Raw genomic sequence first — 13,810 nt, 5'->3', positions numbered from 1 at the left:
ATAGCTTAAAATTGGCATATGTACTGAGGGGGACTTCTTCCACAGTAGGGAAAGCAAATGGGATGCAATTCAAAATGTTGTAGGATGAGTGTTCCTCCACTTCAGGTTTATGCTCCTTATAGTGATGTTTCCAGTCAGCACAAACCCTCTTTCTCCAGTATCAGCTGTTTGACACAGGGATTGTATCAATTTGCTCATTTAGCAAAAGGAGTAACGTGGAATGCTTGTCAGTGTTTTATGAACGTGGACTCTTCCCCTTGTGCTTACAGCCTGAAGTTAAACAAGAATAACTGATGCCAGCTGTAGTCTACAGTACAGTTCAAGAGACAAAGTATAAAGGAAAATTTTCTTTATTTTTAAATATTAGTAACACTGCACAAAACAAAAAAAGTGGTACTTAAGTGACAGAAAACCAGTACTCAGCCTTATTCCATATTAACCATAATTTAAATACCCTAACAGAGTTCATGGCTGTTTATATGTTTGCATAGGTTACACTGGGTAATGTAAGCATTGAAAGCTAAACTATGCAGATACCAGAGACACCAGAATTTATTATATCAAAGCATGCTAGAATGCAGACTTGATCTTTCTGTTTAGCTTCTTCCTTACACCATGATGTGCATTCCTCCATCTTTTAAATGTTATGAGCGAGTTTGTCCAGGAATGGTGAACTTTCAATATTGCCAGGTTTAAGTCTGTTACAACAAGAACATATTGGCAAGTGGGAGACAAAAGAAAAGAAACAAAACAAAACCATAAGCTGCTAACTCCTACCTGGAGGTTAAAAAGAGGAGGCAACATACTGACAAGAAACATGCAGGTGAATGCTTAAGGCAATGGAAGGGCTCTGTACAAACTAAAAGGTTAAGAGAAGCAATGTGTCATGCACATGAGACAAGTATGGGAAGCAAGGAAGTCATCTTGCCAGCAAATACATACTTCTTTTAAATTGAAGACATTTTGTCAAGCTAAAAAAAAAAAAAAAAAATTTAGTCCTGCAACAAACTGATGCAAAATGCTGTCATACATAAAGGTGTAAGTTTTTGCAGAAACAACTTGGTAAAATCTTATACAGATGCTGAAAAAAATGTTTGTTATCTAAAACCTACTCAGCAGAAACAAGGAGTGGTTTCAAAGTAGCACTTAGATCATTTGTCTCTAGGTTCTGAAGATAACCTTTTAAAATAAGGAATGATTTCACTAAATGATTCATCAGGATGCATCAGGAAAATCAGGGGAGTGCTTACAGGAGACCATCATTACACTAAGTTTCTTAAAATCAGAGAATATAACTTCATGATACAATTTAAAAAGAAGGAACATTTTAATGGCAGGGGAAAACCTTTGCTGCCTAGCTCGGAATAAAGTAAAAACCACCATAAAAGTAACTTACTAAGCTTGCATGAATTACCCTACAAGAGCTCATGTCTCAATCCCATCCCCACTGGCGAGAGCAAATAGGTCTCTTCTTTCAACAGGCCTGATGTAGATGCCAGAGTTACCAAACAGGCATTTGTACAACCCTTTCTATCCTGCAAGACAAATAAACAAACACTAGACTAGAGTCGTTTTAGTCCCAGGGAAGGAAGAGGTAAGAAATTCTAATCTTCAAACATAACACACTTCTAACCAAGATCAGCCTCATTCGAATTCCCTAATCTGACTGGCAAGAAAGCCACTCCGTGAAACTAAGAAGAGTAACATAGTGCAATTTTAGTACAGTTTTAAACATGAGTCACTTCCTTGCTAGCAGTGTGAACAATCAAAAAATATACACAAAAGAGGTGTGCTCATATGTAACATCAAGTTGTTGTTATTATTATAAAGGTACTGGCACAGCAGAGAAGTCCATTTTAGTAACTCCCTTTGGTTGACTTCTTCTTCTTCTGTTCCTCTCTCTGCTTCTGCTTCCTCCTCTTGCTGCCTTCTTTGTGTCCTGAGGAAACATGGCTTGTCAAACACTTTCAACAGCATTCATGGATTTTTCCTTCTAGCAAAAGCACACATTCTCTGAATGGTTTAACGAATCTTAAATAAAAATTCTGGCTTTTTAATGCTTAAAAATATACATATATGTATATTATCACTTCCACTATACCCCCAGTTCTACTATATCCCTTACATAGGATAGAAAGAAAATGCTGTTGATCTTTGAAGTTCGAAAAGCTCTGGAGACCTTTCAGACTTCAAAGAAATTCAGGAAAAGCTTCAAAATTAGAGCACATGCAAAACTAGAATAATTTTCAAAACAGAAGCAATAAATAAGACTTATACAGCAGGAGCTATTTAAGTACTGGCATTTCCTGCTCACAGTAGCCAGCATCACCAAGGTATTTGCATTTCCATTATAAGACAAGGGAATGCCAAGAATCCTGAGGAAATCAAAAGGTGCTCAGTGTTTACCAATATGCATTTTTCTGTGCAGGTCATCAGCCTGCTCATGCTTAACTATGCACCACAGGTTATATTCTACTTCATCTCCACTGGTGCATGGAAGCATTAAGTTCAAACAACAATTATTTGCTACAGGGTCATTAAGCACAAGCTTCCAGCCACGTGATCATCATCCCAATGATTTTCTTTTCCCTTCACAACCATACATGAGCCAGTTCTTCCTCTGCATCATCACATCCTATCCTTCAAACTTACAATCACATTCATCTTGCAAGCAGACTTGCAGGGACCGTGACCTCTGCAGAACCGACATCACAGCTACCCAAGTGCACTTGAAAATCTAAACTCCAAGCTAGCCAACATTTCCCTCATATAATCATTCTGTGATGCCTTCAGATAGCTGGAGGAATCCCTTAGCTCAGTGCTCTGGCACTGTGAACCAGCACAGCCCAGTGATGGGGAGCAGGGCAGAGCAGCTGCGAGGCAAGGCAGGGAGTCCAGGGCACAGCCCAGGATGGGAATAGCTCTGCCTCTCTGGAAAGCTTTTCCTTTTCCCCATTCTGTCTGCCAGCAGGCAGAGATGACCCTGAGGAAGCCATGGCACCTGATTCTCCATCAATTTAGCACCAGCAGCAACATTAAGATGGGAAAAGGAAGTGGTGGGAGGTCAGAGGAGTAGGAAGCCACACTGTGGCTGGAGTTTGCTCCTGATCAGAGCTCCTCCCAAGCACAAGTAGGGTTGTGCTCAGGGCAGAACTGTTTACTTTTAAGACTCAGAGAGAACCACGAGAAAGTCTTTGGAGAAAAAAAAAAATCACTGAAGACATTATCAAAAGTAGGTGTGTTAGAGGAAATAGACTCCCTTGCAGCAAAGGGAAGCTGTTCCTGGGTTATCACTCTAGCTCCAATGCTGTATCAACAGCATGACTTCATCTATTGCAACCATCTGAGTCAAGAAGCAAGATATTTATTTAGAAATTCTGCCATGAGCAATTAGCCAGTGGAAACCAGTTTTACTGTATAAGGAAGAGAAATATTGGCTGTGCTTGGCAGAACTGCAGATGATGCTGGGTTTTGCCTGCACCCTGAGCCACAACCTTGTCCCTGGAGACACCGCATGAGCATCTCCCAAGAACTCCATCCATAAAGTTTACATCAATGTCAGCCCCTCAGACACCTATACATTGCCCAAAAGAGGATCCTTTGGCATTTAATTTACTGCTGCAAGTCACATGTGCCAGAAGGGCTTGAGCCCTTCTCTTTGCTTTCCCCCAGAGGCCAATGGAGGCACAAGAGACATGCTGACTCCTCAGAATCAGTCATCTAAGGGCTGTTATTCCAAAGGTTCTTCCCTTTACTGGAGGGAAAAACATGATGATATCAGGTGATCAGAACTAGTTCATGTAATAACTATGAAATATTAACACAGATATTTGGGAAAGGATCATTAAACCCTAACAGGTTATTAGCTTCATAATTTTTTCATTTTCCATTCTCAAAACACTGTCAGTATTTCTAAATGCTTCCACATCCAGGCATGATTGGTTTTGATACTGCTATTTTATATCATTATAATTTCCTTTTTTTTTTTTTTTCTAACAGTCCATTTTCTTCAACTGTTTGAGATACTAAAAGCAATTCTAGCAACTCTTCCATAAAAACACCGTGAATCAATGTAAATTATGGCTTAAAATGAATAGCACATAATTCATTGTCTTATAAGTGAAACAACTGAAATGTTTAAGTAATGTGGTATGAAGATATTCAGGCATTTGACAACACAATCTCCTACCAGCCTCTAGAATGATAAGGGTGAAAAGTTGAAATCTTTCAAGTGTTATCACTGACACACAGAAACAGATTGGCCAAAATAGGAGATAAGGCACAAATACAGAATATTCCTCAAGAGAAAACTGCCAGGCCTTTTCTGTTTCAAGCCTGCTGTGATAAATAATTTCACTCAACTATTTCCTTTTCTACCCCCACCTAAGAAGAAAGAATAGGTCAAACTTTGCTGGTCTGTTAGCTCCAGTGATGCTAGGCTGGGTGATAACAGCCAAAAACCTGATCCAAACATGGGAAGCAGCTCCTAACAAACATAAAAATTGCACACTAAAGGTGTAACCCTTTGGTGCTTGTTTCACTTGAATACTGCAACCAGCACTAATTAAAAGCATATTTAGCTGCTTTGGTTGCAAGACTAGGCTCAAAAGCCACAAGAGAACAAAATCTGAATTAGAAAGAAACAGCCCCATCACTATGTGATGAATTTGCAGTGAACCTGTGTCCTGGTGAGTCGCCAGCATCACAGAGTGGCCATAGAAACTTCCTGTAGTTAGCACCTGGCTGAATGGGCTTCATCCAAAGAGTTCTGGCCTTGGAGAAAGGCTTTTCAAATTTCCACCCCTAGAAGTGACTGTTTGCCATCTGAACTCTAAAAATATATTCCAGGGAAGAGGGAGAGAAAAGGTGGCTGAGAGCTTACCCAAGCTTCAACTTTAGGAAACCAGGTTGACTCCAATGCTGATGGCTATCACCCTAACTTGGTATATTCTTGCTTTTGTCAGCTGACAGGAGAAATGACAGATAAAGCAAGTATTTGCACAGGTTGGAATTTCACCTGATTTACAAGCTGGATAATTTCTGTCTAAAACAAACAGCATATTCTGAACTGCTCTTTCCATTTCATCCCCTTTTACCTCCAGAAGAACCATAAAGAGCAGAGAAGCTACTCCAGCTTTCATAAAGCTGCTGAAGGCTGAAACCAATTTCTAGCAATGCTTAGTAGCAACTCTCTCAGCCACTCATCAAAGACCAAAAGAAATTGGGAAACCTCTCTGCTGTGTCCCAGATTGGCTTTCTCTGCCAATCTGCACCTCCCAAAGTCACAGGTTTGTTCAGTCACTGACTATGACACTTGTCACGTTCTTGGACAGCAGCTCCAAGGGAGATGCATCCAGCAGCTGATCCGAAAGAACAAAGGCCCTGGGGAAAACACTCCCACCCAAACCATTTGTGATATCCTACTTCTTCCTTCCCCACCTGACATTTGCCTGCTCTATCAAGATGCAGAGTGCAGTAGAGGGTCTGCTCCACCTTCCTTCTGCCAGTACCAACAGGGCGTAGGAGTTGGCAGAAGGAAACAAAATGTTCAGGCACACCCAGCAATCAGTGTGCAGCACTTCCCTACACACATCAGTCAGTAGTAAAGGCCATGGCCTGATTTTTAAAGATCCCCTGCAAAGGTGAAGACTTTGAAGGAGTCTTCTTCTACCTTCAGGCTCGGAAGCACTGAGATTGGAGGTGGGAGGGATTGATGCTTTCTGCTCAAGTCCCAGGGAAAATGGTTTTCAAGATTACTAACCTTTTCCTAAGACTGTGGCTATTCTTTTGCCCTCCAGTACATACACAGAGCTTTAGCAGGGCACATGCAAGCTGGGTTCTGTGCTGTGCTAATTTTCTGTTCTTAGAAACATCTCTCTAGTTAAAACAATAAATTGCTATTTCAAAGGTAGCTTGGGGTTAGTGCTGAGATGCAGCCACCATCTGTTATTCTAGACTGACCACACTTGCATATGGCATTATAAAAATTCACCCAAGATCACAGCCTCAGTATAATTTCATGGATGTGACTCAATTTACAACTACAGCTTTATACTACACTTTCACATTCCCTCCTTTCCCCTGCCCAGCACACCATGACTTGATGTACTCATTCTTTCACTGCATCCACAGCTCCTGCCCATGCCAGAGAGCATCACAGAGAGCACTTGCCTTTGCATAAAGACCTGAGGTGACAAAACATCCCACCCTGTCTTGGTATGCCTCTCCACTGTTTAATTATTCACTGTTAAATCCAAGGGGTGAGTTCTCCAGTTTCACTGGCCAACCCAGTGATGTAATCAAACTTTGATGTTTTAGGGGATAGAATACCTGCAGTAACTTACTGGGGCCTTCCTTCACATTTGCTCACCACACTATTTTCATTACAAATTCTGCCTAGAATTGCTACAAGAGCATACCAAGCCAGATACAACCTGCTCGCCTGCTATTAATTAAAGTAATAACTTTACTAAGTAAATTCCAAGGTTTTACTCCCACATGGCAAGCAAAAGCTTGCAAGGCTCTGCAGTCTCAGAAGCCCTTCCATGTTGAACCCAGCCATCTCTTATGGGAAGCAAATGGGTCACAGGATGCTCTCCTAATAACAGCCAAAAAAATCATGCATGAGGGCAGCTCTGGCTAAGCCAAGGAGCAACCAGCAAGTTTCCAAATCCACCAGTAAACTGCCCCCACAGGAAAATTCAGTTGTTACCCTGTCCCACCTCACAGAGTTACAGCCAGGGGATGTGGAATAGAGAGAGTGAACTCCCTCCCATCACTGCACCTCCAGCATTCCTTATGTATTAGATTTCCATGGAAAACTGGCTGTGCTTTCCTTTCTCTCTCTACTACATGCCCAAATACAAGAATGTGAGAGAATTCTAAGGTAATTACTTTGGATAACCAAGCACGTTGATTTTACTAGTTAGTAAAGTGTAATACAGGAAAGCCTGTGTTGGTAAAAAGAACAGAGACCGTGTTAAAGATGTAATAAAGTACAAATAGCTCGTCTCTCCAGCAGAGGAATCCATGCCAGGAAAGGATCAAGATTAGTTAAGCTTGTTCCTCTAAGTGGTTCCCTTCTCAGGGATGCCAGTGGGTGAAAATGGAGCAAAAATTAATGGTGTGAGGTTTGGGTTAATACAAGCTATTTCATTAACAAGGAAGAGCAAACCTTGCAATATTATCTTCCAAAGAATGATGTTTTGTATCATGGATTTTCCAGTATTTAACAATGAAACATTTCAACTGTTCTTGGTAGATAAAGGTCAAAACTCTCAAATCCAGAGAAGCTTTTTAGGGGTAGTTACCACTACATCTACCATTGATGGCTGCAACCCCCAGATCTCTGCTGGCATTAATACCACTTTGACAGGGCATGGATAGCACCAGTCAGCAATACACCACACAATCAGGAAGCACATTACTTGCAGCATCTGATTTCTTATTTAAAAACTTCTTGTTTGGAGCTAGAGACCTCTGAGCTATTCAGTGACTTCAGAGTACAAGAGATGAAGTTTTGTTCTAAAAGGCTATTATGAAACCAGGAACATTATGAGACACAGAGCAACTACTACTAAAAAGTGAAGTGTCATTATTAGATGGTGAATCAAATTAAAATCTAATTTTTTTATTAAATACCCACTGTAATGACTGGAAACCCTGACTAAGGAGAGGATTCATCTCACCTCTGGATACAGCTGCCAGCCTAAACAAGTTGGCCAGCCTTTCTGCTTGGATGCTAGAGAGAGATGACCACTGCCAGAGGGTTGTTCACCTTATAGCCAAGATGAAACCCATTCTCTTTTCCTTCCTTTAAATTTGCTACAGACTTATAAATTTAAACCCAAACTCTCCCATGGTTAGATCTGTGAAAAGAAAACCATTTCACTGCAGGTGAATCACTAACAGCTGAGGATGTGCCTGAGATGCTCTCACTGGGACAATGTCTAAAGTTCCTGCACAGTCTCACTACCAACATCAAAAGTGGCAAAACCATCGGATTCAAGTTGGAACAGTGCCCAGAACTTAACCATTCTCCACTGAACTGAGTGGGCTTTGGATGAAGGTGGAAAAAGACACTGATTTTTCCCCATCACTGTCCTATGTAAGCACAGCAGTGATCAATAAGAAGCCAAGCAGGAGCAAGTAAGTGTTCTCTGTAATTCCAGAGCTGCACAGGTGAAGCTGCTTGCTGAACACCCATGAAGGAGGAGTTACTGGCCACGACTCGTGCACCACCTTCCCAAGGAGGGATTAAGACACTCACATAGGTTTTTATGACTGACTCGATCAGTCCTTCATCAGCCCTGTCCATTAGAGGACAAAATATTTAAAGCAACAGTAAAATCTTAGTCTTACTGCAGTCAAGTTTTTATCATGAATTTTTTATGACAATTCACAATCTACTGAGGATTTTGTGATTGCACAAATGCTTCTAGAAAGTCACCTTAATGCAAACTTGTGCGTCTTGGAGCATGAATAGATTCACAGCAAAAAGTCCGCAGCAATCTTAAAAATTGCTCCAACAATTGCAAGGTGTATGTCAAACTCAGGTGCTCTTTGGAACCATTACAAAGTATTGCTGTGGTTGCAGAGAACCACAGGTTTCCAAAGGCAAGGTTTTATTGTGCTGGCTAGAGACACAGGAGACAAAACTTGTAACCCTTGAGTAGGAGATTTCATAACCAGAGGTGGTTTGTTTTTTTAAAAAATAGAAGATTCAACTTGGCCATCCCTAAAGAGACCCAACTTCCAGCAACTGATCAGGAAGACGTTTATCTGAATGGTTCTATTTTTTCAAGGCTGCCATCCCATAAGGCATATGTAGGTCTTCCATACAGAAGACAGTGTTAGGTTTAAAGGCTCATCAACACAGAATTTAGTACAGCACTGGGAGTATGTGAGTTTTGGGGTAGAGTGCATGTTTTTCGTGCTCTGTGTTTACCCTGAGGAGCCTCATATGCTCACACTTCCCAGCACTTCACCTAACTCAGCACTACGGAGAAGATCCCTTGGTTTGGGCATCCAAGCAGAAAGGCACCTTCATGTTTCAGACAAACCTGTCCTGGCAGTCCTGGATGATCTTTGACCACAGGTTCAAATTAAACCAAGTAGTAATGAGGACTTCATTGTCCAAGATAGCCTCTAGACTATGTTACCAAAACATTAGAGAGGAAGCATATCAAAGGACTAATTATTTCTAAAAATAACTGGGACAATCACAGAATTCCTGCATTCACCTGAATGGTCTCAGTCTTCTCTATTAATATGTAGGTGCCTAAAATTGCAGCTTCCAGAAATAATATCAAGCTGCTGAACTTCACCTTCAGCAAGGAAGCCAAGCTCAATTTAAATAAATGAATGTGCAAAGTATTGTGAACAGCTAAACTCTAAAAGGCCTTCACTTTAAAGAATAAAAAGCAGAGGCACTTCAACAGCATAACAATATTTGCCCTGGATACTTGAGTGTCCCATTTGTGAATCTAGACTAAATTGAAGAGCAGAACTAATGCAGGACAAAGGCACACAAGCTGTGTTTATTATCTGCTGAGGAGCTCACGTTAAGTCAACACACAGCAACAAACTCTTCCCTGGGTTTTTTGTTCTGGCTTTTGACTAGCTGGTGGACTCTTTTCTGCACATTTCTCATCAACATGCTTGTTGTGCACACCTGATAAATAAAAAGGGGTCTCGAAGCTGCTTGTAACCCGGCTTCTGTCTTGTTCTTCCGGCTCATCACTATTGTAATGCAGGCCATATCTGGGGGAACTGGCAGGCTTGTAAGACTTCAGCAGACGAGGGTTGGTCGACTGGAAAGGCAGAGCTTGTTGTCCTCTCCTTCTGCACTCCTCAGCAAAAGCTTCTTCATCTACCTGACCTGAAAGAGCAAAGAGTGCAAGAAAAGTGAGTTTCACCCAATATGCTTAAGTTTAGCCTGAAAAAAACCCTCAATATCGGGCTGGAAATCGGGTTTCAGAAAACTACTGCTTTGATTGTGGTTACCTCACAGATTTATCCTGATTATCTGCTAATCAGGGAGTGTCAGGAGCAGAAACCTCCAGCAAAGGCCTCTCACCCCACTGAAGTCACCTAAAGCCAGCCAGATATGATAACTCTGATATGATATGATAACTCTGGGGCCACCGTTTTCTTTTTCACAAGAGTTAGGGTGAGCATGCCAAACACATGGCCCTGCACAATGTGCTTCTGTCCTGTGCAAAGCACGTCTCATCCCACTTCACTTGGACTGTCTGCCTAGGAAGGGTTGGCCCTGCTCAGGGAAAAACTATGGGGAAAGGAGGGAGAAATATTGGCTACGGGGATGGTGGGAGATAAACAAAGCCAGTGTGAGTTCAAAGGGGCTGGATGTTGAACATCCACAGCTGGAAGGATGGCAGAGGAGAGTGAAGGATCACATGAAGATGGAAAATTGGGATTAATGTGTATGAGGTTGAGATGTAAACACAGTCCAGGGAGCAACACACGGCAAAGGCAAATGAATGCAATGGAAATAAAACCCCAATGACTGACAAAATTAATAGGACAGATATGGTACTCCAGTCATACTCATGCTGTTTTGCAGATGACTCTTTCCTTTGTTGCAGAAACCATAAGAGTACCAATGCTGCAAAGTAGAGAAATAAGCTACCATAACACAATTTCAAAAACCCAGCAAAACCACACATTAAAAAGCAAACAGTAAGATAACAAATAAAAAAGCCAACCAAAGACATTCAACCAGGAAAATAAGATTTAAAAAAAAAAAAGTGAGAAGAAAGGTGTGTACCACATTTGTCTCTTAGAGGCTTTTTAAAGGTTCATTAATTCAATTACTTAAGTACTTTTAATAGAGCTGATGAAACACAGCGTCATTTTACTTGCATCAAAAGTGGTGTGTCACACTCTGGAAGTTTTTCCTGGGATGTGCCCGGCATCAGCTGCTTAGGGAGGGGTGTGTGCTCTCAGCTAATGCATGTGCTCTTAGTTCATGGCTGGAAAATGCTTTGAAGATGGAAAAATCCCCACGTCTGCAGTAATGAACAAGAGCATTAATACCCACTTCACTGTGTGCACCAAATCACCACCACTGTCCAACAACACAGGTTGCATTGTCTTTACCTTGTAATCCTACATGGGGAGATGCTTCTGAGGGCATGAGAAAAAGGAGGCAAGGTATGTTTAAAAAGTCATTTCACAGTGCAATGCAGCACCTGAGGCTTCAGGAAAAGACTGGAGAGACGTGCCTGATGCCACACTGCAGTGTTTGAGCACCTGGTGTGCGTGGGTATTATGCAGAGGGACCATTCCTTCACCCTATCCTCCCCCCACCACCACCACTCACAATTTTTTACACTGGAGTCTTCTGCACTTCTGAAGGCAGAAGCAAACAAGACAAAACCACAGGTGATGGGAACACCAAGGGTTTCCACATTTAGCCACCACCTGCCTGCACCCGACCAAGGCAAAACTCCCAGGGTGAGGCTCTCCCTGCAGTAGGAAAGGGCTGGTGGGACAGCAGCACAGAGTGCTCCAGCTCCAAGAGGCAGTGGGCAATGAAAACCTCAGAAAACACCAGCTGCAGAACTCCTGGCATTTCCTATAAGATGCTACAGTATTTTACACACGATGAAAACAGCACTGAAACATGGCTCAGCCTGATGACACCAGGTCTATAAGAACATGAAGCCTACACAAATGCCAAGAGTTAAAAAAAAAGCACATAGGAAACCCATACAAACCAGTTGCACAAACAAAAAACAGTCAAGAGAATTCACTTCTTAACAAATTAGTTCAGCAGAATTGGGGATCCCTCCCTTGGAAATGCAAAGTGCCTGGGTTTCTTTCTGATGTGTCAAGTTCTGCTTGATGCATGTTTAAAACTTGTATTGGCAAACAGATGCAGGAAGGAGAAATGTGCTGAGGCATTCTCAAAGCTGTGTGTGTGTCTGCAGTCATTGAAACACCCCAGTCAGGCACACGAACACTAACACAGCTGGAGTATTAAATCAGGTGCTCTACACACACCCCAATAAATAACAAATTACACTAGAGAGCAATCCAACACCTTTGGTCTAATTCAGCTGGTGTGAAAGGCACCATTTATCACTAGAAGAATTCAAAGCCATCCTGCTCTTCTCTGGTGACACACCCACAGCATCACTGCATGCTGGCACCTCTTGCACCCCCTTGCATCCTTGATCTGCTGCTTGCAGTGAAGGCTCATGCAGAGCTGAGCTGTGACACCAGCCCCACACCACCAAGCACCCAACAAAGTCGCAAAAAGATCTTCCAGCAAGCACATACTGCTTGAGTCCAACTTCAAATATATAAATGCAAAAGACTTTCCATACTCCCAAATTTTCAATTCAATCAACTGCAGTCTAGAAGAAGAGGCAGGTGAGCTTGTCCTACTTTATCAAATCCCATGAAAAAAGCTCTCCAGAGCAGAAACCTTCAGCTTCTGAGGGTATGAGCCCAGCTCTTACACTGAAAAATGCCAGGACCTGCCTGGCACACACCTCTTGTGAGATCTGGGACAAGGCCTTACAACTATGCCACTTTTTCCCTGTGAAAAGTCACCATATGCCTCTCCAAGGCCTTGCCTGGAGTGTTCTCCAACTGCAGCTCTTCTGCCAGTGGTCCAAAGCAAGAACCACACACCCTCCTCCAGCAGGTTTTCATAGTTTAATTGCTCCAACAAAGATGATGAATCAACTAAAAAAAAAAACAAACCACAAACAATTCTTGTAATTCTTCTATTTCCTTCAAAAATTATCCCAAAAAAGTGCTTGCACTGCACCATCATGTCTGCTGAACATGCTGCACCAGCACAGTGAGCCCAGGAAAGCCCTGGCTGTGCCTGGTGCTGCTGGTGTGCTGCCTGCCCTCCCAGTGCCAGAGCCAGTGCCAGTGCCAGGCTGCCAGGACTGGGCAGCTCCTGCTTGGGCTCTATCTGTGCAACACAGCTGCAGCTGAAGCACAAGGAAAGGGCACATGGCTGAGGGTGGGTATCAGTATGAAATGCTTAGAGAACATGGTGAAGAGGCCATTTGCAAGATTGTTCTTACCCACTGTTTGCCCCAAAAGAGGCTCTGCTAAAACCTAGAGCACGACTTCTTAGTATTCATAGAATATGCCAAGTTGGAAGGGACCCACCAGGACCAGTAAGTCCAACTCCTGTCCCTGTGTAGGGGACCCCCAGGATCACACCATGGGCCTGAGAGTGTCATCCAAATGCTTCTTGGGCAGGCTTGGTGCTGTGACCACTTCCCTGGGGAGATTGTCCCATTGCTCAACTGCCCTCTGGGTGAAAAACCTTTTCCTAATACCTAACCTAAACCTCTCCTGATTCACCTTCCTACCATTTCCCCAAGTCCTGTCTTTGGTCACAGGAGTGAAGAAATTAGTGCCAGTCCCATCTCCTTGTGAGGAAGCCATAAACTGCAATGAGGTCACCCCTCAGCCTCCTTTTCTCCAAACTGAACAATCCAGCTGAGGGAACCAGCATCCCTGTGGAAGTCTGTGTTAAACCTCTCCTCGTAAGCTCCCTACCTTTCTGTAAGTGACAGCTCTGCTAAGCTGAGCTGACCTGTCTTCTAGTGCACGAAAATTCCCTCTCAAGCTGCCAGCAGCACTACTCTGCTGTATGAAAGCAGAGGCAGCCCCAGTGGGGCCATGTCTGGGGGCCACAAAACATAATACAGTGGCAGCTGAAGTAAAATGCTTTATTAACTTTGATGAGACTATGAAGTCACCCAGTTTTCCTCCAGAAGAAGGATTTGTGCTTCCTACTTCTAGGCTGCCCATG

General features: G+C 42.7%; 1 protein-coding gene across 4 annotated transcripts in view; it reads right to left on the bottom strand.

Moving 5' to 3' along the window:
- Window positions 1-332: 332 nt before the first annotated feature.
- Window positions 333-13,810, bottom strand: part of DNAJB6 (DnaJ heat shock protein family (Hsp40) member B6) — a 58,349-nt gene continuing 44,871 nt past the window's right edge. For 2 of the 4 annotated variants that reach the window (XM_030445525.1, XM_030445526.1), the window contains exons 9-10: window positions 9,674-9,880; window positions 333-1,939 (exon numbers count right to left, since the gene is read on the bottom strand). In XM_030445525.1, coding sequence (XP_030301385.1) covers window positions 1,857-1,939; window positions 9,674-9,880 — 290 coding nt within the window. In that variant the 3' untranslated portion in view covers window positions 333-1,856. The other 2 variants (XM_030445523.1, XM_030445524.1) reach the window with 1 other exon arrangement.

Source organism: Calypte anna, chromosome 2 (assembly GCF_003957555.1).
Source record: "Calypte anna isolate BGI_N300 chromosome 2, bCalAnn1_v1.p, whole genome shotgun sequence".
In the NCBI taxonomy this organism is placed as follows: Eukaryota; Metazoa; Chordata; class Aves; order Apodiformes; family Trochilidae; genus Calypte; species Calypte anna.
Note: the sequence above shows the minus strand (reverse complement) of the source record. Positions and strands in the feature narration are given on the sequence as shown.